Below are 25,672 nucleotides of genomic sequence, written 5' to 3' on the forward strand. Positions count from 1 at the left end.
ACAATAGTGCATCAGCATCTCTATAATGATGAGGCTCAGTTTATTTGGAGAATAGGGGGAACTAAGAGTTAATTCTGCAGTAATTTAGCATTTAATGATTTTTATCTGAAAGAGAATAATATGAATCATATAAGGATGCATGGGATACACTGTATCATAATCATGTAGGTTATAATAGACAACTACACATTGTTACTAAAGTATTGGTGATTAGAATATTTAACTTTAAATAATAAGAAAAAAACTTGGATAAATTATATTAGGATTACTTTCTTTCTAGTTTCTACATCTTGCTTGATGTAATCTCTATAAATATCTTAGAAAGTATCATCCAAGACTTTCAAATCAATTTGATATATGAATAATGATTTTCTCATGTACCCTCTATGACACACGTCCCTTGATGTGGCATGTACTAGAACCATAGATATGGTTCTAACCCACATCAGGGGGCAAGTGTAAAAGGAGGCGTTAGAAAATCAGGACTCTTAATATATTTCCCGTTGTCTAAGAGAGGAGAGTTTCTTACAGGAAATGATGGACTCAAACACCTAGATGGGTAGATACATAACATTTTCCTTACTAGGATTTTAAGCCTTACTAAAGGAATTTTTTTGCTCAAATGGATTACCACATGGGCAAGTTAACACCACAGCCCTTTAAATGTCATGGAAAAACTCAGATAAAAAATAAAGAAAAAAAGAAAAAATCTTTTGGACTTGATCCATGGTTTTTAACTTCCGCCTAGCTCACAAATTTAAAATTAAATGGTGAAAATTAACTTTTTTTTTTCTAAAGTTCATAGAATTTTGTCCTCCCACAACTCTAAAGCATGGGATCTTGGACGCCACATGTTGAGCCCAAGAACCCTCAGTAAGGGTGAAATCCTTACTAATTTAGTAAGACTAGTCGAACTCGGGGTAGATATTCCCCAGTGCTAATGCTCAGGACATCTGCATGTCCTTTACAGGATAGAAAGTCATTTCATACGTTAGTCGAAGTGAAAAGGAAATATGTACAATGATCCAACACTAATCTTCGTCTTAGTAAAAGCACACTTTCCCAACAGTATTATCATTCGTTTTTAGAATCCCTTTTTTCTTTCTTTTTCTTTTTTTTCCCTTTTTTTTTTTTTTTTTTCTTTTTTAAGCTTTATGAAAGGTGTGGGGGATTATTCGCACACGTTAACCACATCGCCCAGGAAAAATAAATAAATAACATGATCTTCAGAGAGAATCAATGCTGATTCCAAAATGTTGGGATAAGGTTTTGATGATAATGATGAGAGCCACATGAGAGAAATATTGATCGTACACTTCAACACACATTGATGCACAAGTCTAAGAGTATATTTAATGCCCAAATAAGCTATAATCACTCTACTTAAACATACAGATAAGCTAAAATCCTTGATGATGATGATAAGCTAAAAGAGGTTAATGCAACAATATTACATATACTTTTAATGTTTAATTAAGATAAATATTTTTCTTTTTAATTAGATTAAAATTTATTAGGGCACATTAAATTACTTAATTGTGTTTTATGCTTAGTTGAGCTATAAATATAAGCAAAGGAAATTTTGACGTTACCCGCTCGCTAAGATGGTAACGTTTGTAACCCCAAGGGGTTGGCCTAGTGGCAAGCTGAGCCTTGATAAGCTCCTCATGAAGGATAGGTCAAGTGTTTGAAACCCCACGAAGCAATGAATTCCTTGTGGCCACCCTCCCCAAGGTCCGGGGTCACAAATTTATTAGGCCACGTAGGACTTTCCAAGGGGGCGGTGCGTATGACCGTGGGATTAGTCTCAACTGAAGGATGGGGATACCCAAAAAAAAAAAAGATGGTAAGGTGGGGGGAGTGTTGATACCATGACTATGTCTCGCTTGCCTATCAATAAAATATGTCAGAATTGTTTACTAGTCACCAATGGATAACATCACCAAGAATGCAAAATAAAGAAAGAGAAGAGCCACTAACCACTACCAGACCCATTATCCTATCGAGTCTGACAAAGTCTAGAGGGCGAAGTCTGATAGGGAGTCAATTTGGCACCTCGTCCCTATCCCATGTGTGCGCAAAGGAAAGGGAAACTGTAACTCATTGGAAACGAGGGAGGAACCAAGTCGACTCTTGATCTCCCTATGCAACCTTGCATCAGAAATTTACCATACTCTTCACCTGGATCTAGTAATCAAATACAATGTCTAATCATTTGATCTCATGTTTGCCCAACAATGCAAGCCCACAAAAAAAAATTGAACAATTTCACAAATGTTTTCTGATTCCAGGTGAAGGATATTGAGATTATAATTGCCATTGTGAAAATATAATGAGGAACCGAACATACAATTACTGTACAAAAAACAAGAAGGCCCTCTACCCAAAAGATATTAGAAGAACTGCAGATGAGTTATCTACCTCAATAGTAGCTTAATTCAGATTCAGTGGTGGAAGAAGAGATGAGCAAAAGCCCCAAAATGCATTAATGAGATGGCCGATTTGTTGGACCCCTCTCAATCGTATACCTCTCTATAGCCGAGGATTTTCTATCCGTTCCTATTCTATAACTCATCAGATAACTGGATTCCCATTCTTTTGGAATTGCGAGGATGATACTTGTAACCCACGCATAAGTTCTACCTTCGATTGTTTGGTTGGAATGGTTTGCGATGACCTGAAAAAAAAAAATGAGAAACTAAAAATTTCTACACTTGGAAAAGAAAGAAAACCTTCAAATATTTCTGCACATCATGATTTTATTAACTGACATTTATATGCAGAAAAAATCTTCCCATGTCATGATGCCACTGTTCAGAAGTTTCAGCATTGGTCATGCTGAATACCAAAGCACACAAAAATTTGAAATTTTACCCAGTCATGCATAATGGAATGGCGTTGGGTAGACATGGTTCAGATGGAAGCTTTTGGTCCCCAAGTAGTGACGAGGTGTCAGATGGGATTATGTGTGTCAAAGTTTCTTGCATAATTTTCCCACTTCACATCATGCTTCTAAGTTGTGTCGTCTAAAGACTTGGAGGAGCTTTTTCAGAGATGTAATTCCCAGCAGTTTCCCACCAACTGTGAGGCAATCAAGGCTTCATAGGAAAAAAATTTTAAGGTCCTACCATTAGATTTCCATGCACGTATATAAAAAAAATTCTTATACAAGGTGTTTTGATTTTATATAACCAAGAGTTGTCCCGTCAAGCCATCTCCAAGGAATCCCTTCCCCTTCATGGTAGCTAACGGTCAAATTAACTATTTTCTGCGAAGACTATGGTCAAGAAAAAAACTTTTTATCAATCTTATCTCTCACCTTGGTGATTTTGCACACTTTTGTGCTTGTTGATTTGCCATGGATTTCAAATACCCAGACACCTCCCCACCAGCGTGCAAAGTGTTTATGCAAATCAAGAGGAGAAAATTGAGCCCTTTGAGGAAAAAATAACAAAAGCCATATACGGCACATAGCTATACAACAACAACCACCTTACCCCAAAGATTTAGTGTTCGGTTTAATGAATCTTGTTTCCCAAACTTAAAGAAAATAATCCACCCAAGTTCAAAATGCCACAACCCATAAGTGGAGAAAATGATTTTAGGCCCCTTGCACAAAGTTGGGCAACAGATACCATAGAAATAACTTATTTGAGTACCACACACATGATAAGCTATTTCAGATCATACAGAAGACTGTCAACACCAAATCTCACTGAACCAAATCCCAATCCACAGCTACATATATATCTGCAATTTAAACAACAGCATCTGATTACAAACTTTAATCAAGGTAAAACATACATCTAACTAGGACAAATTTTATTCATGATTATAAAATGAATGCACACCTACAATCTATACTTGCTATTATATGGTAGAAAAAGATGGCAGCTCATACACCAATATCACATTCATGTGAAGTAACAAATACAATACGTCTTTATCATCTAGTTAACCCTCTCTAACTGTATATTTACAGTAAGTGGTCATCATTCAGAGGTAACTATGTCCTACAATAATCAAAACTTAAGGAGTTACTCTGTACCAACACCCCTTCCATAAAATTTACATGGTATCTATTATATGTTTTACCAAAAAAGTAACCAGTTCTTTGATCTTCAGAGTTCATTTATTCACTCAAGAGATCCCACGTCGACAAGGAACACTTCCTAATGTCATCATATACAATAAATTTGCAATATATCCACTGAGTTGAATATGAAGGAACAAAAATTGGACTGTTCCATGACTTGCCTTCTGAATATTAAATGGGCCACGAGCAGTACCGACTTTACGACTTCCTTTCTCATTCTTAGCATCACGGATAATCTATGTAACTAATGCAGCTACGTAAAATGTAAAAATAAATAAATAAATCTCTTACGATTCGATTCTCTGGTACTCTTCTTGAGCAGGTGTGAGTTACGAAGAGATGCCCAACCTTGTTTATGTGTGCATGTATGTCTTGGGACAAGTATATATCTATAGTCAAATGTATAAAAATATTTATTTTTGCCCACTCTTTGTATCTGTCTTTAGAACTGGCTCAACTAACAAACTAGTAGATGGATTGGCAATTTCATTGATCTTCTTCAGTAGGGAAGCTTGCTCGTCTTCATTTGATTCTTCAAAACGTTTGCACAACATTTGAAACTCAATACTACTAGTCAAATCACTACTTGGAGTACAAATGGGTACATCTGACAAATGTCTCCAGAAAGGATGTATTGCACTCAAAGGAATAGCAAGGCCGTCATGCTGAAATTGAACTATCTCATGGGCACAAGGTAACCCATGAGTACGTCGAATACCACACCCACACGAATATATATCTACTCCAACATCATCACGACGATCCATCTCTGTATTGATTAGGTCCAATGCAGTTCTAGAAATCGACCCAAATAAATCCTTCAAAAGTGACATTCGTCTACGCTCGTGCTTAACATGGGTCAAACTCTTCTCAAATGAAGCCCTCACCTCAGTAATCTGGCCTAATATCAAGTTGTGAATTACACCCCAGTTGGTCGTGAAATTACATTGGGAAGACCAAAGGTGCCACTTCAACTTTGCATGAGAAGATTCTACTCTGTTGGTCGTGGTATTCCCGAAGTGGATCGTTTTGTCAGTCCACGCAGCTATGAAACGATCCTTATACTTCGACAACCAATTTTTTTTTGAAAAGTATAATATAATTCAAGGAGAAAGAAAAAACAGCATACAAGGAGGCCGAGAAAGCCTCATAGAAAGCAACAAAGAAGAAGAGCAAACAACATCAATGATTACATAAAGAGTTCCATCTAAAAACAAAATCATCAAACGAAGTTCCCACGAACTCTATATTTTGTTTGGACCAAAGGTATAAGAAGCCCAAAATCTCTAAAGAACTTGTATGAGAGCTTCTAATCTTGCCATTAAACACCCTGTTATTCCTTTCATTCCAAATCCCCCAAGCAATAGCCGAAGGTAGCATAGCCCACAGGTAACGTTTTCTGGTGTGAAAGACATTACTGGTCCACTCTTTCAACAACGATGAAAACTTATGAGGGAAAACCCAAGTCATACGGAATAAACCAAGGAAACTTGACCATAAATTATAGGAAAAAGGGCAATGAATTAAAATGTGATCAACAGATTCCCCTTCCATCAAGCAAAGGGGACAACAATTAGAAGTGATCCAACCCCGAGCAATCAAGTTATCCATCGTAAGAATCCTACCAAGGGAAGCCAACCAGACAAAGAAAGAGATTTTAGAAGGCACTGACCTAAACCAAATGATGGAAGCCGAGATGGTACGCTCAGCACTAGGAGTGAGCCATTTATGGAAGGTAACAGAGAATCTCGAATCCTTCGCTCTAATCCATTCCCACCTATCCTGTTCACTTACGTTGCGATGAAGCGTATGCAAGAGATCGAGGAAAGATGTAACCTCGGTTAGCTCCCAATCATTAAAATTTCTCCTGAACCCCAAATCCCAAGTAGGATCGGACTCGTTGTGAATCAAACATTGCTGGATTGAATGATTCTTCTTAACAGAACAGACGTATAATGATGGAAATTGAGACGCTAGCGACGAAAGTCCGCACCAACAATCTTCCCAAAATCTAATTCTGTCCCCCACACCTGCTTTGAATCTAATCCCTTGCTCAAAATCCTTGCTAACTTTCAAAATTCCTTTCCATAGGCTACACCCAATTATCTTTCAGACGTATACTTCGACAACCAATTATCTTTCACATATGCGAGTGCCTTGGAATATTGGCTAAATTGTATTTCAAAACTTGAAAGACGATCAAAATACTCTATTTCACTGTTAGAATTTACCAACTCATGCCAACCAGACAAAAACATTTCCCACTCGGCATTTGTCTTGAAGTAGCATTTACAGTTGGTCATTACATTTCTTGAAATGTGAAAACGACACAAGAAGTGAATTGAAGATGGAAATACTTTTTCAATTGCATTCATCAAAGCCAACTCCATGTCTGTTACAATAACCAATGGAAGTGCATTTTGATCTAATGTGCCTTTCAAACATTCTAAAGCCCATCGATAATTATCCTCTTTCTCTGCTTCCATGAACACGAAAGCGACTGAAAATGTCAATCCGGTGCACGTTACTCCTAAAATGTGCAACAACGGCATTCTGAATTTGTTGATCTTATATGTGCAATCCATTAGAAGAACCAATGGAAAACAACGTGCAAGTTGGATTGAATCTGGATGGACCCAATACAATTCCCTCAACACATTTGTAGCCTCATCCCTTCTACTAAATTCTACGCACCCATACTCATGTAAATTTTTCATCAATTGTTGCAGTTGAGTACGTCCATCCATCTCACGTACTCGAATTTTTTTACATGCATTGTAGATTGTCCTTATAGTAGATGCATTTCTATTGTCCTTCTGCTTGATTATGTTGAGCACTTCCCTCGGCTTAACACCGCAATGCATTGTCTCTTTCAAAACTGTTTCTCCTTCAGTATTGAGTCTCCCAACGAAGGAATGACCTTCAAAATTCCTTATCAATGGGTGGCTGTGGATTCCACTCACAACCATAACCTTCCACTTGTCATCTTCTAGAAGCTTTATCCCCTTTAATTCAAATGGGCACTCACATTGTTTGATTCCAGAATGTCTAACACTGGGCTTCTTCACACCAGACTTCTTCTTGTGTTCCCTAAACTTTCCACTTCTCTCACAACAAAAACTGATCCTAGGAGTCCTACCCAAATTGTCGGATTTTTTTATAACCACGACTGTCCCTACAGCTCTCCCAGTATCACGACACCAACCAATGAGTTCATTACAGGAGTCAAAAACCTACATTCAAATTCTGTTATTAGAAATGGACACAAATTATATAAATGAAAACAAAAAATTAATACTAATACCTTGTCGATTGTAAATGGACCACTGATGTCGAAGTTGACAGGGTCTTCGTGTGATGAGGATTGACATTTAGAACTCTACAATAAAAGGAATCAAAGAATCAATTAGAATGAAATTGAATGATTGCATCATTACAAAAATTATACCAATTATGATTGAAACAAACAAAAAAATATTGAGAGGATTACAACATTACATTTAAAACAAAGAATTACAACCTAGAATCTATTATCACGGTTGAAATCGAAACAAAAAATTAAAACAAAAGATTGAAACATTGCATCAATGAATACATTTAACCTAAAATTGATTTGGGTAACTAAATAAAATGATAAGGGAATGAAATGTTACCATAGAAGAGAGTGGTTGTATGAGGTTTTCATTTGTTTGGGAGTAAGGGTATAAACTTCCCACTTGATCTACACTTTCCTCCATTTTTTTAAGGGTTTTCGAGAAACAAATGATCGAGAAAATGAAATAGGGAGTGATGGGGAGAAGAGAGGAAGAAGTGGGAGTGAAAAATTAAAGTTTCAATAGTTCGTGGCAGCCATTTCGTAATTCTCTTCTTTGACCTGTTGAGATTAGTCCCACATCGGACACAAATTGTCTTGTCTCCCTCATTATAAAATCCTGGGCTTATGCACTAACTGCTAATTGATTTTGAGTTGGACCCTAATTAAATTTTGGAGATGAAACCCTAATTCTAAACAGAATTTTTTCTTCGTCCAAAGATTCGTTTCTTATCATCTCCAAAATGTTCTATGTCTAATTGTAGGAATGGGAGTAGAGTAGTTTAGAGTACATATGATATATAGAATATATTCTTACTAAGTGGTAAAATAGGTGGGGTGCATGACATCATAATTTGTATTGTGGGAGAAGTTGAACTGTGAGTTATGGGATAGTGGGTAGTTAGGATAATGTAGTGTTTCTCTTGTATTTAAATTTATTGTGAGATTAATGAAAATAAACAGAGAATTATTATTATTAAAAGTCTTTTGAGATTTAGAGATTCACCTCGAATTAGTGGTTTAAGAGGTCCAATCTCTCTCGAGCGAGATTAATCTTAATCTTTTCTTTTTTTTTTTTTTTTTTTATGATCCAATCTAAGTAAGTATGTAACACGAAAACACAGACATCTCTCTAATTTCATTCATTTCTTCCTTTTTTTGATTTTGTATTCTGTAATTTTCTTACTTTTCTAATCTCTCGCTGTATCGAAATCTTTTCTTATTTGTGTTTATTATTTTATCTTGATTTTATTTCATCAATCGATCCATCTATTTTTGTTCTATTATTTGCACGTTTATTTAAGCAAATTAAACTTCTTTTAAGATCACCACTTTATTAATCAGGGCACCCACAAACTATTAAAAACATTTTAAGTTTTACCAACGCGTTAGAGCACCACACCTATGTTGACATGTTCATGTCTACTCTAACACGCTAACACTATATTTGGATTAAGAGAAATGGAGAGAAGAGAAGAGAAAATAAATGAATTTCTCTCCATTTCTCTTATTTGAGTTGTTAAGTGGAGAGAGAAAAGCATTAGAGAAGAGAATAGAAAATTGTGAGTTCTCTTTCTTTCCAAAAATAGAGAGAAGAAGAGAAAAACCTTTTAAAATATTTTATAATTTCAACTTACTCCTAAATCTCTTATAAGATATTTTAAAATTATAAAGTTATCACGATTTCTCTTCTATCAATTCAAACATGATGGAGAGAAATTGAATTTTTCTTCTCTTCTCTTTATGGGTTTCTCTCCTCCCCCTTCTCTCAACCCAAACAGAGTGAAAGGGAGGAATGCTGACATGGCTTCAAAAGATTTTTGGCCTACGGTGACATGTTGGTGTTGGAAAAAAAAATGGGGTGCTCAAATCATAGAAATAAGTTATAAATCCGTGAGTGTCCTCAGTAAGAACTAGGGTGCCTTTAACACCGACCGTACCGTGGTGGTTCAGGAAAATGTGACGACTTTTCAAAAAGCTTTCAATCCAGCAACATGGTAACTTCTTATTGTGGTCTCCTAATAAAGTGATTGTTACTTCGATTGACTCAATTTTAATGTGTGCAGTTCTTTATTTACTATTTAGATCAATAAAAAGAGAGTCTGACTAGCCTTACTAATTTGGTAAAGATTTCACCCTTACTAGGGTCTTTGGGCTCAACTTATGACATTCAAAATTGAGATTCCAAGCTTCAAGGTTGTAGAGGACAAAATTCTATGAATTTTGAAAAAAAATAATTCTAAAACAAGAAAAAATTTAATTTTAAATTTGAGAGTTAGGTGGAAGTTCGGTTGATCTTTTATTTAAATGAGTTTTTCCATGAAATTGAGAGGGCTGTATTGTTGCATTGGCAATGAGGTAATCCATTTGAGCAATAAGACCCTAATAAGACTTAAAATCTTACTTAGTAAGGAAAATGTTGTTGATTTAAAATTTTTTTTTTTTTTTTAAAAAAAGGAAAAAATTAACCCTGATGGACTGGTTTCTTTCTAAATAGTCTCCAACTTTTGGATGGTATCTTAATAGGGAATTTAGTAAAAAAAAATATTTCTTAATAGTCCCCTCAAGCTCATCTCCCGTTATAAAGATTTTGAAATATCCAAAATACCTTTTTTTTCTCATCTCTTCACATAGTTTTTCCAACTGCAATTGCAATCATTTGATTTTGAAATATCCAAAATACCTTTTTTTTCTCATCTCTTCACATAGTTTTTCCAACTGCAATTGCAATCATTTTCAATATTTTTTATCATTAATAACGAACAGAGAATGTTATACTCTTAATTTTGAATATTTATATTATAATTTTTTATTCGCAACTAAGATATATGCATTTTGGGTATTTTGAGGAAATTTACCCAATATTGAAGTTAGAAAAAATAAAAAAATCCTCTCAACACATTTGCAATGTTGAATTCACCTCTTTTATTGTATAGTTGAATATTTTTTAGTCTAGCTAGCTCACTAATTACTGTCAAGTTCACTACTTTTTATTGTATAGTTGAATATTTTAGTGTCAAGTTTGACGGTTTTGTTATGAAAATATTGTCGAACTTGACAATAATTAAACATAACTTTAAAAGTGCCTAGTTCATCAATAATTACCATCGAACACAATGTTATTGGTAATATTATTTATGGACTATTTAGAAAGAAACCCCTTCACCAAGGCCCTTAAAAGTAATTTTCACATCAAAGAATGTAAATGTGAAATTTCAATTTCAAAAGGAGTGTTTGATTTGGTTTGGTGAGCAATTTCTATTTGTTGGGGATGATCCCATCTGTGGCCTATGGAAACCTGTAAATGCGGCACCATTGGATTGATCCAGATGAACACATTTGGACAGTTGAGCTGGTGAGAAGGAAGAATTCATGGAGAACACAAATTTACTAAAGGTTGTATCTGATTATGTAATTTGGCCTTCCCATATTTTCAATCACTGAGAATAGGATTTACCTACTGGAAAATCAATCCACCAATTCAAGTTCATACAAAAAGGAGTTATGAGAGAAGTTGTGTGGCAACCAGGTTCAAACCCAGTTTGGCAAACTTGGGAAACTAAGAATGTGATTATCAAAGGCAACTATTTGATAAGACGTTTTTTTATTTTTTTGTTTTTATTTTTTTCACACATTTAATGTGTTTGATAACACTTCTGAAGTCTGAAGAGATGATCCACTTTTAAAATTCAAGTTTCAGAAATTTTATTTCAATTTGTTTCATTTCAGATTTCAGAATCAAAATTCAAAAATTTTGAACAAGTGATAATAGGACATTAAATGAAACTTCTAAAATCTGATTTCTAAGAAAATCCTACTAATTACTATTATCTTTAGGAAAAGCATGAAAAAATAATAATATGGTACAATCACTCCCTCCCTCCGGCACTTAAGTTCATGGGGTGTGAAAATAGATTGTTAGGAGCTCCATTTTATTTTCTTAATTATCTTCAAAGATTGCTATAATGGGTGCATGAATACTTGAGAAGAGAGGAGTGGCCCCCTAGGCCCCTAGGCCCCAGTTAATATTTTGAGGTATTAAATCCAGGTAATCACATAGACTGGAGCATCTACACGTTCATGAATGATGAAATTGCCTTCTCCCTTCTATAGTGGAGTAAATGAAATAGATTTTTGTGGCAATACTCTTACAAGTCAACTCTAAAGTAAAAACATGTGGTACAAGCTGCAATTTATCATCAACAAATAAATATGAGTAAGCTTTATCAGTTTAGAGCTCTCTCTAAGTCTTGTGTTTATGTTTCAATAATTACTGCACTTGTGATCCACTGCCCGCGCATGAGCATACAATCCCTGACATTTGTTTTCTTTGGTTTTATTTTTCATGAATTCCATAATCCTACCAAAAAACCAGAAACACGATAAGAACAAACTCACGGGGGAAACAAACTGTGATGATGTTCAGTGGTGGGCACATGGAAGAACAGTTTGTCCATAGATAGTAAAACATTGCACAAGCTTCTAATGAATCTGAGTTTCATTTCAAATCAACTTATCTGAACCACAAAAAACAGAAAAACCTCCTGTGCATTCTAGGTGTTGTTATATGCACATATAGTATGATTGTACACTCTCAACACACAACAATGCATAATAAGTCTAAAAGTATATTTAATGCCTAAATAACCTATAATCACTCAGTACTTTACCATACAGAAGCTAAAACCCTTGATAATGATGAGCTAAAAGAGGTTAATGCAACCATATTACATATACTTATAATGTTTAATTAAGATAAATATTTTTATTTTTAATTAGATTAAAATTTATTAGGGCACATTAAATTACTAAATTGTGTTTAATGCTTAGTTGGGCTATAAATATAAGCGAAGGAAATTTTGAATTTACCAGCTCGCAAAGATGGTAAGCAGTGGGAGTTGACACCATGACTAGGTCCCAAAATTGTTTACAAGTTAACAATGGATAGCATCACCTGGAACCGCCAGAAACTTATCACCTGGATCAAGTAATCAAATACAATATATCTAATATTTTGAAGAATGGAAATATATCTATTAAAATGAACAATTTCACCGATACTTTCTGGTTCCAGGTAAAGAATCTTGAAAATATAATTGAAATAGTGAAAACATAATGAGGAACTGAAGATACAATTACTGTACAAAAATCAAGAAGACCATCTTCCCAAAAGATATCAGAAGATCTGCAGATGAGTTATCTACCTTAATAGAAGCTTAATTCAGTTTCAGTGGTGGAAGAAGAGCAAAAGCCCCAAAATGCATTAATGAGATGGTTGATTTGTTGGAGCCTTCTCAATCATGTATACCTCCACAACCGAGGATTTTTTATCCATTCCTATTCTATAACTCATCAGATAACTGGATTCCCATTCTTTTGGAATTGTGAGGGTGATACTTGTAACCCACGCAGAAGTTCTTCCTTTGATCGTTTAGTCGGAATGGTTTGTGGAGACCTGAAACAAGCAAAAAAATGACAAACTAAAAAATCCTACACTTAGCAAAGAGAGAGAACCTTTAAATATTTCTGTGCATCGTGATTTTATGAACTGATGTTGATATGCATCCAACAATTATACGCACAAAAAATCTTCCAATGTCATGATGCAACTGTTCAGAAGTCCCAGAATTTTGCACATGTTGAATACCGACATACACATACCTACATTAGATTTGTTTTTACAATCTAGATTTTCAAGATCACTTCAGAAATATTAAACCCTAGTCCAATATTATATGAGAATGGGCTCTTTTATCCAGTCGTGCATAATGGCATTGGCGTTAGGGAGGGAGAAGCGAAAACTCATCCTTCTTTAAAAATGGAAGAAAAAGTCCCTTCGTTAGGAATTCGAAAAGTCCTGCTATGAAATGCTATGAAAAAAGAAAGAGGGCTGGACTCAACACATTGATTCTTTTTTTTTCGCAATTTTTTTTTGAACCGTATGCATCCAAAGGTGCGTGTACGGTTCCTAAGGGATACAATTTTGTCCTAATCAACCGACTTTATCGAGAAAGATTACTTTTTTTAGGCCAAGCAGTTGAAAGGGGGAGGGAGTCGACTGAAATCTCAGACATTGGTGGGAATTACGCCCGCATCCAATCCCCAATTCTTGTTCACCCCAGATTATTGTGTTGGGTGAATTGTGATATCGTACAATCGTGTCGGGTGAACAACAGGCCGCTTCGTCACAGCACTGACTTATGGGCTAACGGGTAACACTTTGGCCAAGTATCCTGCAAAGAGACTCCCGAAAGCCAGAAGTATTAGTAGATAAGGTGTCAGATGGAAGCTTTTGGTCCCAAGTAGTGAAGTGTCAGATAGGCTTATGTGCGTCAAAGTTCCTTGCATATTTTCCCAGTTCTCATCGTGCTTCTAAGGTCATCTAAAGACTTGGAAGAGCTTTTTCAGAAGAAATAATTCCCAGCAGTTTCCCACCAATAGTGGGGCGGGCAATCAAGGCTTCGTAGGAAAAAAAAAAAAAAAAATCCTTCTTATATAAGATGTTTCGGTTTTTTTCCAAGGAATTCCTTACCTCCCACGGCCGCTAGTGGTCAATTAACTATCAAGAAAGGAACATAGTTTCTGTGAAGACTATGGTCAAGAAAAAAAAATTATCAATCCTATCTCACCTTGGCGAATTTGCACGCTTTTGTGCTTGCTGACTTGCCATGGATTTCAAATCCCCAGGAGCCTCCCCACCAGCCTGCAAAGTGTTTACACAAATCAAGAGGCAAAAATTGAGCCCTTTGAGGAAAAAATATTTTAAGACTACACAAAGCTATCATAAGAAGTTCACTTCAAAACTCCAGTTACATACAACAGCCTTATCCCAAATATTTGGCGTTTGGCTAAACCAATCCTGTTCCTCTATTCCATCTGTCTCAAACTCAAAGGAAATAATCCACCTAAGTTCAAAATGCCACAACCCACAAATAGAGAAAATGATTTTAGGTCCATTGCACAAAGTTGAGCAACAGATGCCACAGAGATAAGTTATTGAGTACCACATTGCACGATAATCTATTTCAGATCTTACAGATGACTATCAACACAAAAGCTTACTGAAACATAGTCCACCTAATTTTAAACCGCAATCAATGCATATTATAGCATATTTCTATTGATAGAAACAAGTCCATGATGAATCCTTTTAAAAACTTCCAAGATCGTTATCAAAAAAAAACTTGCTAGATGTCTGTAAATCATCAATTTAAATTTACCTTACAATGTAGGTAAAAGAACATATAGAATATATTATATCGTAAATAACCCCCACCTCAGACATAGTAGCATCTTTCCCTGGCAGCTCATCCAATCCAGGACTGACAGTATCCCATAAAAATCCATTTTCATTTCTAAGAGAAAGCTTGTCCAAATCCCTATCCACAGCTTTAGAATCAGTTTGGACATATGCTACATATTTATCTGCAATTTAAACAACAGCATCTCATTACAAACCTTAATTAAGGCAAAGCATACATTTAACCAGGACAAATTTTATTGACGAATATAAAATGAATGCACATTTCCAATCTGTACTTGCTATTATAGGGATGGCAGGACATACACCAAATATCACATTTATGTAAACAATAAATCTTTGTCATCCAGTCAACCATCTTTAACTGTATATTTACAGTAAGTGTTCATTGTTCAGAGGTAAACCATGTCCCATAATAATCAAAATTTAAAGAGCTACCCTGCACCAACACTCCCTTCCATAAATTTTACATGTTATCAGTGTTGCATTTTTTACCAAAAAAAGTCACCAGTTCTTTGAAATTCATAGTTCATCTTTTCACTCAAGGGATTCCACACTGACAATAACGCTTTCTGATGTCATCGTATACTATAATAAACCTGCAATATATCCACCGACGTGAATATGAAGGAACAAATTTGGACTGTTCCATGAGTTGCCACATGAATATTAAATGGCCACGAGCAGTACCAACGTCGCGGCTTCTTTTCTCATTCTTAGCATCATGGATAATCCTATTTAACAGATGCAGCCCAAGTAAAATGTAAAAAGGAAAAAAAAATCTCTTAAGATTTGATCCTCTTAGTACACAAGGCATAGATGACGACAATTCATACAACTTCCATACAGAATTGTATTTTATCAAATTAACATCAAAGATGTTTGTCAAGAATGACATCAGCATGCATGTAGAGCAACTGATATTATGTATGTAGTGACAAATCAGGGGAACCTGAATAGTAACAATATGTATGTAGCCAACATAAATGTTGTGAGTTGGTATGTTGTATATGTATGTAGTTTAGTAGCAAAGCATAGTGGAAAATCTAGGGTTTAGGTAGGCTGTTCACTCATTATTTTAACCGAAATAAATAAGTTATCATTGATCTATTGCTTGTATCTCATGTAATCCATGATCAGAGTATCACTGATTAAGTGAACAAGTTCAAAAAGAGTATGCCAAACACTGCCTAAAATCTGTAGTAATATGCATGACCATTCGAACAAGAGAAATAAGAAAACACCAAAATTTACTGATCACTTTCACCGATCAGTAAAAGGGTACAAATAGGTAAAGTAGGATACTTATACCTACAAGTCTAAGACCTAGAGACTAAACGCATCCTGCTAATTATGACATGATTAAATATAAAAGCCTGTGACTAGTAACAAGTATACACCTCCATCATACATACACACCTTACAAGCTTAGAGTGGAAAATTTAATTTTCTTGTTTTCAACTATAGCTTCTGTATTATTACCATACATTCATCATGTCCATGTGCCCTTTAAAAGAAAATTTCTACAGTGACATTCTAACAGATTCTATTCACCGTTGATACATTATTTATATCATTAAATGGTACATCTACTTATCCAGACATACTTTTTGTACTCTAAACTTACTTAACTAATTCGTTTATAATTATCTGGTTCTTCTATATAAAGTAAATTGTACGGGCATTTACGCATTTCAAGTTCAATGGGTTCAGCCTGCTCAACTCACTACCCCATGCAGGTTTGTGTCTGATCTACACAGCTGGCATAATCAAAAGCCTAATAAAAATGGCATAGCAAAGGAGGGCATGAATAAATCTTGAAGCAAATGATTGGAATCATACCAGCCAAACTGTGAAGAGCATTCTCAGCTGCTTGTTGCTGAGCATCCTTCTTTGTTTTACCCATGCCAACACCTATCTTCTCACCAGTGAACAAGACCTGAACCAGTGGAGTCCATCAAACATAACATAAGGTTATTGTTTTTATTTTGAGTACGTATTAACAATAATACACAAAGTTACTAGGATTACTAGTATACTCCAGAGTAAAAGATCAAAAATATATAAAGCTGACTTGAAGCAAAGAAGTGAACTTTTCATTGTCTTCAATTAATATGATTTCACTCAAGTGCAACAAAAGTTAGAAAAAGTTGCCTAAATTCAGTTCTTAAAAAGTGAATACTACTACTAAAAGGCAAGGCCAAAGCAAACACCTGCACCAATGAGATCAATCGTTGTTAACACCACCAAATAAGAAAAATGTCCTTACAATGTAAATGGAATCAAAGGGACATAAATGGAACCACGTTACAACTTTTACAAAATAAATAACAATTTCGATAAATATGTTTACCAAAAATAGACAACAGAAAGTCCTTACAAACCTCAACAGAAAATTGCAGATCCTTACTGGTGCTTACAACAGGCTTGAACTCCACCTACACAACAGACAATGGCACCATAAACCAAAAATATTAAAGACAGTACAAGTACTGCCAAAGCACCAAACCAATTTACCTTTGAACCACACCTCCGTCCAATTTCTTGCAGCACTCCTATAGATATAGAGGGAGGCAGCAAAGCTACTTTTCCAGCTTCAGCTTGAAGGTCTTTGTTACTGGTAGATGCTTGATTAAGAGCTACCCCATTGCCTTCTGCGAACAAAACAACACCATTCAGTAGATAAATATATATAGACAAGTGTGGGTCATAAGAGATGGAACTGATCACTCAGAGAACCCAATTGGAGCAGTAATAAATTGTTTTAAGGATTTCCCATAAATACTTAAAAAAATAAGTATAAAGTAAAGAGACTGAAGCTTGCAAAGGCCAATCTGCATCAAAATGAGTAAGCCCAGACGTTGGATTGCCCGAGACAACCCGGATCCAGGATTCATGTGACTCGGTGATTTTATTCATACATCGGCAAAACTCACTGGTTCGCAAATGAATCGAACATGTCAAATCGACTGAATCCTACCAAAGGAAGCGAATGAAAGATGACCAAGACTCATTTTATTACAAGCATGATCTGTCTCATTATGGTAAAGCAACAGTATTAACAAAAGTGTAACGGCATAACGCATTGTCCTGTACTAAGAATGTGTTGGTTAATTAAACATTTGACAATAACAGAAGTCTTATCACATGGTTGGAAGTAGTGTTTTTTTCATCAAACATCATATTTAGCTTAATTAAGCATTATGATGTATTTCATACAATTTTGTATTTCAATATATCATTTTTTTCCAATGATCGTTCCATATTGTTTTTTTGGGCTTGGTGAATCACTAAACAAGACTGATATTTAAAACCATGACATCCTAACCAATTAATCAGGAAAAAAATACTCATCTCGTCTATGGTTGAGAATGTTAGATTTGCATTGTCCACCGTAACAATAAGTGCATATAAAACTAATATAAATTTTTTGATATGTAAGAAAAGTAATTACTCTGTAAAGCAATTTAATCCACATAATTGTTTAGTTGTCTAGCGGCAGAATTAAAGGGAACAAACTCTTACAGAAATCTGGTTTCTGAACTTCACAAAATCGTTATTTTAACAGAAAAATAGATGCAATGATAATAGCAGAATTAAATACACTCATCTTTGCAATACCAGCCTTGTTTAGGTACCTGAGAACAAAGACTGATTTGACTGGGAATGATTTTTCATCTGCCGTTCATGTCCATGGTGTGCCTGCATACAAGCAAGATTTAACTGGCTGCACTTTTTTCGTAAGGCTCATATGAGTACCTGTACATAAAAGGTCAAAACTAGCAAATGAATCCCAATGGCCATTTCAAAAAAATCAATGTCAAACGAACCTCTTCACGTATCCCTTGAGATAGAAGTGAAGGCATGGTAGAGGGCATTGAACCCTCTGCACTCGTATAAAGCTGACTCTGATAAGTTCGCTGCTTATCTTGTGATGCATCAGATTCTTGAGTTGGCCCTGCAGCTCGATTATTAAGCAGTTCCACGTTGGAGTCCTTTTCTACCAACCAGCCTCCGTGAGGCTGTACCAATGGTTGTAATACGAGCGCAGGCGGTCTTGGTAAAAGTGGAGGATCAACTGAGGTTGGATCCCGCACATCCTGACCGTGCTGCAAGATAAGGAGTCTTCTCCTTGTGTCAGGATCTAATTCAGAGGGGTTCACTTCCCGTCTAGTAGGAGCTCCAAGAATACCAGGTTCTAAATGAAGAAGAACATGACATGAGAATATAACACTGCTATTTTACCTATATCAGGGAAAGAACTCTAGATCTTGATTCTGCATCTGAATAGTAAAAACAGAAAGAGAGAGAGAGAGAGACCCATACTCTGTAAAGGAAAATTTGTTCTAGAAGTTACAGGGCCAATAATACTTGGTGGGATGGAAACGGGTGGTTGAGAAGTTTCAGGCCTTAAATCAGGACTATTTGTGATAAAAGGAGTTGCAGAATCCACGGTTTGCTTCTCATCCTAAAAAAGAAAAGTAGCATGAAATTTTCACCAATTACCCAATTATATGGAAATAGAAATATTAGTAAGGCAAGTTAATACCTAATCCATTATACTATTAATCGGGTAAAATAGTGTTGCTAGTGTACTAATCAGATATTACGTTATCTGTTCTTTTTTAGCAGTAAAGAATAGAATATAACATTAAATTAACAAAGAATATGGTGTACGTATAAATTACCAATTGGTTCAATCTTCGTTCAACTTCAACACCAGTCATGCCCTCAGCAATGGGAGCATCTCTATTTCCATTTGGTACAAAACTAGCATCCTGACAATTCGGTGACAACAAATAAAAACTTTGACACCAGAAAGTCAACTGTACTCTAAGCTAGAAACTAAAACATATCCAACTTGATTACCTCTGGCATCAAGTAGTCGCTCACATCAGGTGCATCAGGTAGATTTGCAACCTCATCTTCATAACAGAGTTGAGAAATTCTTCGTAATAGGTTCTCATCAAATTCTCTGCCAAACATGACATGGTAGATGTGCACACTGACTGAACAAACCATATAGTAGTAACCATGGACAAGGGAAAGCAATGACAATACAATATGTCTAAATAGATCATTAAAAAAAAAAACACAACCATACTACATTGACTCACTTACTTGAAGAAGCCTGCTCTGACATTGCATGCAACATTTCTGGCTACACATAAGACTGGCACAGCATTTGCTGTCTATTAAAAACAAATGAGATAAACATCAGCTTCAAGCTAAAATTGATATATTTTCCTTGGAGAACAAACTTACATAAAAGCTTAACTTAGTACCTCGGCCTGAGGAGCATAATAAGGAGTAAAAGCAGGTACAACATGAACTCGAGGTTGGTCCTTATCTTCCCAAACCTTCAGACGATCATCGATCACCATTGCCATCTTCGGATGGCAATTGCTATCTTGGAAGACATTTAGCAAAGATTTCCTAGCCCCTATCAAATTCAAATAAGACCAAAACGAAGTTAGTAATGGATAAAAAGTAATGATAATGGTTTAGGAGTAAAGCACCAACGTTCGGAACAATGGAAGATGGAGAGAATTCATAGAGAATTAAATAACCAAAGTCATCATAAAACCATAATTCATTACACCATCCCAATAACTGCTTACCGCTAGCAGTGACAATATAAATAACGACATAAATATTACCTCAAATACAATATAAACAACAAAATGAAAGGATGATTTCATTTCTTGTATCAGATATGGCATTTGTTTTTTATAATTTCCATTCTTATTTTTGGATAGAAAATGAAGATAAGGAGGAAAGCATATTAAAAGTCCCCCATACAGAGAAACAAGTGTAAGAAAGCAACATTTGTGACAAGAAAATTTCACATGCTCCCAAAATAAATAAAATTGTGCCACTAGTTTTGACCTCCTATCAGGTATTGAACTCCATCATTCAGAGCCTTACAGCAATCATTCGGAGTAGATAAGGTATTAAATTATAAGCACTAGTAAGACAAGGCTTCCGGCATTTTGAATGGACATTTTTTATATGAGTCAACATATTCTCAAAAAAAGTAAGATGCTTACCTGATTTCACACATATAACGCGCTCCAAAAGTTGCTTCGAGTTAATCAGGTGTGACTCTGGGTCAAGAAGCCTCCATATCTCTAAAGCATAATCTCTTTCAGCCATTGTACAAACATAAACTTCAAAGCGCTTGCGTCCTTTTGCAATTAAATAACTTCTCAAATCCTCCCAAGCAGGTCTTAACCTCACAAGCACACTGGTATCATGATTCTAAAGGAAAACAAAGGATTTAACCGTTAGAAGAAAATCCACAAGATTCTACATTTCAGCAGGTTAGTTACAAATCAAAATCATAGTGCATGAGAAATAAGAACAAAACAGTATGTATACAATCCCTGAGATGTGCATAAAGTTGAAACCATTCTATATAACAGGGTAGAAAAAAGAACTTGAATATATGACAGGATGAGACATATTAATCCCATACTTAATTGGAATAAAGGAAAAGGGGAAAAAGGAGTCTGAAATCCATTAAACTCGTAAAAGAATTTCCATGGCCACGGTCTATAATCCAACAATACAATTAGAAATTATTTGTCCAAACTCATAAAAGATTTTCCATGGCTACAGGCTACAATCCAACAATACAATTAGAAATTATTTCTCTGTACTTTTGCTCCCACATTTATAAGACAACAAAAAGTTTTCTTTCCTTTTTGCTTGCAGAAGTTGAACTTGAGGCTTGATTGCCAGCAACCAACAGAATGCAGCTCACATCCTTAATGTTCTATGAAGTAGATTTGATTGTTTTTTTTGTTGTTACATAGATATGTATCAGAATTTGGTTAGTACACGAGGGTATATGTATGCATCTATGTTAGCCATAGTTAAAAACGGACACCATATCCATATTTAATACTTATTGTTAGGTCCAAAAAATCAAACAATGTGTCCCTGCCATATGTGCGTAACTCGGTTGGTTTGACACATTCCAAAGCAAATTTCAGGATGTGGGTTCAAGTCCAGCTTACACATAAAAAAAATGTGTGTAACATGGGCATTTTGCGCAGGTGCATGGATGCAATAACCATTAGCATGTCATTTTTTGCTGAATTTGTAGATAAATAAGATTTCCTTTCAAATTATATCATGCTAATCTTTCCCATTTCAATTATGTTTCATCAACGAAGCCTTATCTCAAACATTAGAGGTTTAGCTTCCTCCTCCATTCAATTTTGTCAAAAGCTATATCTTCTGTCATTGAAAGTCTGCTAAAAAAGTGTGCCCATATCTGCTTTCACCAACTCAATCCATGTTCTTTTGGTTCTTCCTCAACCCTATTAACACATTCAAATTGCATATTCCTGCTAACTGGGGCTGTTATTGGCCTTTGTTGATTGTTCCCAAACCATCTCAATCGACTTGCTTTAAGTTTATCACCTATTGGAGCTACTCCTACATTTTCACAGATGTGATTATTTCTAGTTTTATATTCCTTAGTCTTTCCATTCATCCATCTCAACATCCTCATCTCTGCTATGCTCAATCTATGAACATGATGTTTTAAGAGATAGCATCAATATGAGATTAAATATAAGAGAGGACAAATGAGACGGTTTGGCCACAAATGAGGAGCATTTTGGTGAAGTTAACAGCTCCAAAAAGGTTAAAGGAAGACTGAAAATGGCATGGTTTGAGGTAGTACAAAATTACCTGAAGATATGTGCCTTGATAAAGATTTAGCTTTGCAAAGCTAAATCTTTATAATAATAATAAAAAAGTAAAAAAAAAATAAAGATTCATGTTGGTGATCCCAGTATTTGGGTTAAATCATAGATTATGATGATTTTGATGATAATTTTAAAAGATGCCATCACCAAAAATTACCATGAAAACATGCACCCATTGTCAGCTTCTAAGTTTTAATTTGTTACTTTGTTAGATAAGATTCCAACTGTAATTATGTCATGTTTATCCTAGTGATGATATAGCCTTCTTTACTTCCCATGCTAGTAGGAAAAAAAAAAAAAATTGTTCCCATTGTTCATGGTTTAAAAATTAAGTGAAGTGTTGTCTTGGGCAAAAAGGAAGAAAGTTTCTATACTTGTTGAATTTTCACAATCTTAGTCTAGAACGGAACTCCAAAGAAGAAGAAAAAAAAAAAGTGGAGTGTCATAAGAACAACCTAGATGGTCTCCTGGCATAATTTCTTCTGCATCTATGTTTCTCTACGTACATGATATTTAAAAACCATTACTAAAAAATATATTCTATTTATAACTTCGAATCAAGTTTTAGAATTATCCAGCTTTCCAAATGTGATATTAATCAACACTCAAGTGCAGTGAATATAAAAAATCAATATGACAGATTGAAGGTAATAAAGCAAACACAAATTTAGTAAACATATTAAGCAAGGAAATTCTTTAACCTCTGGATTAATCCGAGTAAGGACAATATTCCTTTCTTGCAATCTTATAACTGGTCGAATGACTCGTTCATGGCTATCAATTGGTTGTGGTACCTCCTCGGGTTGAACCTTCAACAATTTCCCATTATCCACGACATAATTGTTCTCGGTGTACTGCTTCAATAATGACTTATCTTCTATATACCGTTTCAGTTCAGCCGTCATTCCTGAAACTCGAATAGGATCAACTTCACAAGTGATCCTACGTTGGAGAGCGTCAATTCTGTCCTCAAACGACTTCATCGTGTTTGCAACAATGAGTGTCTCATCAAGATCAAAAACAATTGCAAGGCATCTGAGATTCAACATCCCTAAACAGGATCCATAAAGACCCAAAGGAACCGAACAACACCAGAAGCATAGAAACTTATCCTGCTTACTTGGCATTGCCACCAAATGAATCTCTTCATCTCCAAGCAAAACAACAGCCGTCTAGGAAATCACAAACTAACAAAAATTAGATCAAAATCAGGGTATTTTGGCATTCGATCAAAACTAAAACAAAACCAGAAAGAAAACCTTAAGTTCCCGAAAGCAGGAGATGTGCAGACGACTCAGTGGGGACTGTTCGGTGAAGGATTTCGATTCAAGCTTGCATCGAACTGCAAAAGGAGCAATTGTTTGAAGGATTGAGAGCGGATGACATCGTTCGCTAGGATCAGAAATGTAATTAATTCGTATTTCGTTGTTTGGGAATTGGAAAATCTGGTTCGTGGTGGGAAAAACCTCTACTTCTCCTAAACTAGAATCACCATGATAAACCACAGATTTGAACCCTAAACGACTCATTATAGATGGTTGATGATCTGATCGTACATAGGAGACAATGAAATCTCTGCAATCGAAACTAATTTGCGATCGAGATTAAAATTACACGAAAATTAGGTTTCTCTGAGACGATATTTCTTCTTCTTTTGCCACAAACCCTCGCGCCTTTCCTTCAGACTCCTCTCTCTCCCTCTCAGTTGCGGTTTCAAATGAGACAATAGGTCTATATATAAGAGGGTGGGGTTGCTGTCAGACCGAGTGTACTTTACTCCCTAGATCTACACAGTTGGGTGTTGAATCATTAATCCCATCCAATGGTTTATATCTAGGGAGGAAGGTTTGCTCAGGTTGAAAGTCTAATCTTTCATCTCAGCGGCCGGTTTCGCAGACATCATGGGCCCATTGGACCCCTAAACCTATCCGGCCCGCACAGAAAAATCCGGACTAGGACTTGATCTTAAAAGGATAATGTATATATTACATACATTATAATAATTGTGTAATAGATGTATATAATACATATATTTATAGATTTACAAACGATAATAAAAGATGGATATATTTATATATGTTCAACCTTACATTTTGGACAATAAAAAAAGGGGGAAATTAATAAAAGTGGGTTAAATATTTTAATATTTACAAAAAAATAATCTATTTTTTGAAAAATTATCATGAACAAATTAAGTCGCTGGACAATCTGGTGTATTGTCAAAACTCCAGCATTTTAATGAGTTAAAATGCATTGCTTAATCAAAAATGCCATCTGATTGATTAAAACGTTGGATTGTCCAGTGTTTTAATTGTTTGCTTTAACACCCGAACAATTTAGCCTCCATTTAAAATGCTACATAGAACCACCAGATGGGTGGCCGAGTGGTAGCACTTCGAGATCAAGGGGTGTGCTCCCCCTGTGGTCTCAAGTTCGATTCCAACAGGCTACTAATATCAGTGGTCACGGGCCGTAGGATTAAAATCATGTTTCGAAAGTCTTGTTCGGGGAAGAGGGAATAGTTGGTGCGCGCAAGCTAGCCCAGATACCCTTCTAATAAATATATATATACGAGAAATGTTCAGCACCAAACATTTTGGCAAAACATGGGTTAGAAGTTTGGAATGGGCTGATTTTTGGTGAGGATGATCTCTAGGGTGAGGAGATCATCATCACCAAAAATCAGCCCATTCCAAAACTTCTAACCCCATTAAAAATGGTTTACAAAAAATGGACGGTCCACGATTTTTCAACTTATAAACATGGAACTAGATTTTTGATGATAATGATCTCCTCACCGTAGAGATCGTCCTCACCAAAAATCAGCTCATTCCAAAACTTCTAACCCATGTGTTTGAAAAATGTTTTGCCAAAATGTTTGTTGCTAAATGGGATCCTATATATATATATATATATATATATATATGGGAAATGTTCAGCACCCTAAGTTTTACCACACACTTTAACAAACGTTTTTTGTCCTACATAGGTTAGAAGTTTTGGAATGGGCTGATTTTTGGTGAGGATGATCTCTATGATTAGAAGATCATCCTCCCCAAAAATCAGCCCATTCCAAAATGTTTAGCCCCATGTTTACACGTTGAAAAATCGTGAACCGTCCATTTTTTGTAAACTATTTTGATGGGGTTAGAAGTTTTGGAATGAGCTGATTTTTGGTGAGGATGATCTCCTCACCATAGAGATCATCCTCACCAAAAATCAGCCCATTTCAAAACTTCTAACCCATGTAAGACAAAACACGTTTGTTAAAGTGTGTGGTA

General features: G+C 35.5%; 2 protein-coding genes across 6 annotated transcripts; both read right to left on the reverse strand.

The window, feature by feature from the left end:
* Positions 1–1,693: 1,693 nt before the first annotated feature.
* On the reverse strand, positions 1,694–8,159 carry LOC147386253 (protein FAR1-RELATED SEQUENCE 5-like). Of its 2 annotated transcripts, XR_015172294.1 has the most exons (5): positions 7,750–8,118; positions 7,401–7,475; positions 3,320–3,750; positions 2,875–3,098; positions 1,694–2,677 (listed from the first exon to the last, which is right to left on the reverse strand). XR_015172294.1 is itself a non-coding variant. In XM_086424446.1 (4 exons), exons 1-3 carry the CDS (start codon positions 7,831–7,833, stop codon positions 6,199–6,201), a joined length of 1,290 nt encoding a protein of 429 aa, XP_086280572.1. In that variant the 5' UTR covers positions 7,834–8,159; the 3' UTR covers positions 3,574–3,750; positions 3,852–6,198. The 2 variants fall into 2 exon arrangements, 1 of the variants encoding a protein (XP_086280572.1); XM_086424446.1 differs by lacking the exons at positions 1,694–2,677; positions 2,875–3,098 and adding an exon at positions 3,852–7,329 and having other exon boundaries at positions 3,574–3,750; positions 7,750–8,159.
* A 3,335-nt stretch (positions 8,160–11,494) lies between these two features.
* On the reverse strand, positions 11,495–24,092 carry CPL2 (carboxyl-terminal domain (ctd) phosphatase-like 2). Of its 4 annotated transcripts, none has more exons than XR_015172293.1 (18): positions 23,651–24,092; positions 23,093–23,563; positions 20,721–20,931; positions 19,956–20,113; positions 19,792–19,862; positions 19,540–19,645; positions 19,359–19,448; positions 18,997–19,138; positions 18,501–18,868; positions 18,309–18,372; positions 17,188–17,324; positions 17,055–17,108; positions 16,513–16,609; positions 14,686–14,834; positions 14,039–14,112; positions 12,614–12,864; positions 12,279–12,363; positions 11,495–11,769 (listed from the first exon to the last, which is right to left on the reverse strand). XR_015172293.1 is itself a non-coding variant. In XM_086424443.1 (16 exons), exons 1-16 carry the CDS (start codon positions 23,918–23,920, stop codon positions 12,762–12,764), a joined length of 2,565 nt encoding a protein of 854 aa, XP_086280569.1. In that variant the 5' UTR covers positions 23,921–24,092; the 3' UTR covers positions 12,422–12,761. The 4 variants fall into 4 exon arrangements, 2 of the variants coding, with proteins under 2 accessions (XP_086280569.1, XP_086280570.1); XR_015172292.1 differs by having other exon boundaries at positions 12,279–12,387; XM_086424443.1 differs by lacking the exons at positions 11,495–11,769; positions 12,279–12,363 and having other exon boundaries at positions 12,422–12,864.
* Positions 24,093–25,672: the final 1,580 nt, after the last annotated feature.

This window comes from Akebia trifoliata, chromosome 14 (genome assembly GCF_017979445.1).
Source record: "Akebia trifoliata isolate Shusen 1 chromosome 14, ASM1797944v1, whole genome shotgun sequence".
Lineage (NCBI taxonomy): Eukaryota > Viridiplantae > Streptophyta > Magnoliopsida > Ranunculales > Lardizabalaceae > Akebia > Akebia trifoliata.

What these genes read in the sequence shown, in the direction of transcription:
- CPL2 (XM_086424443.1), bottom strand. Translation starts at nt 23,920, where the DNA reads ATGAGTCGTTTAGGGTTCAAATCTGTGGTTTATCATGGTGATTCTAGT. An exon ending in AACAAATTTTCCTTTACAGA is followed by an intron (nt 18,869 to 18,996) that starts GTATGGGTCTCT and finishes TTCTTCATTTAG; the next exon opens with AACCTGGTATTCTTGGAGCT. An exon ending in GACGGAGGTGTGGTTCAAAG is followed by an intron (nt 17,109 to 17,187) that starts GTAAATTGGTTT and finishes TCTGTTGTGTAG; the next exon opens with GTGGAGTTCAAGCCTGTTGT.
- LOC147386253 (XM_086424446.1), bottom strand. Translation starts at nt 7,833, where the DNA reads ATGGAGGAAAGTGTAGATCAAGTGGGAAGTTTATACCCTTACTCCCAA. An exon ending in TACAACCACTCTCTTCTATG is followed by an intron (nt 7,476 to 7,749) that starts GTAACATTTCAT and finishes CTTTTATTGTAG; the next exon opens with AGTTCTAAATGTCAATCCTC. An exon ending in GTCCATTTACAATCGACAAG is followed by an intron (nt 7,330 to 7,400) that starts GTATTAGTATTA and finishes ATTTGAATGTAG; the next exon opens with GTTTTTGACTCCTGTAATGA.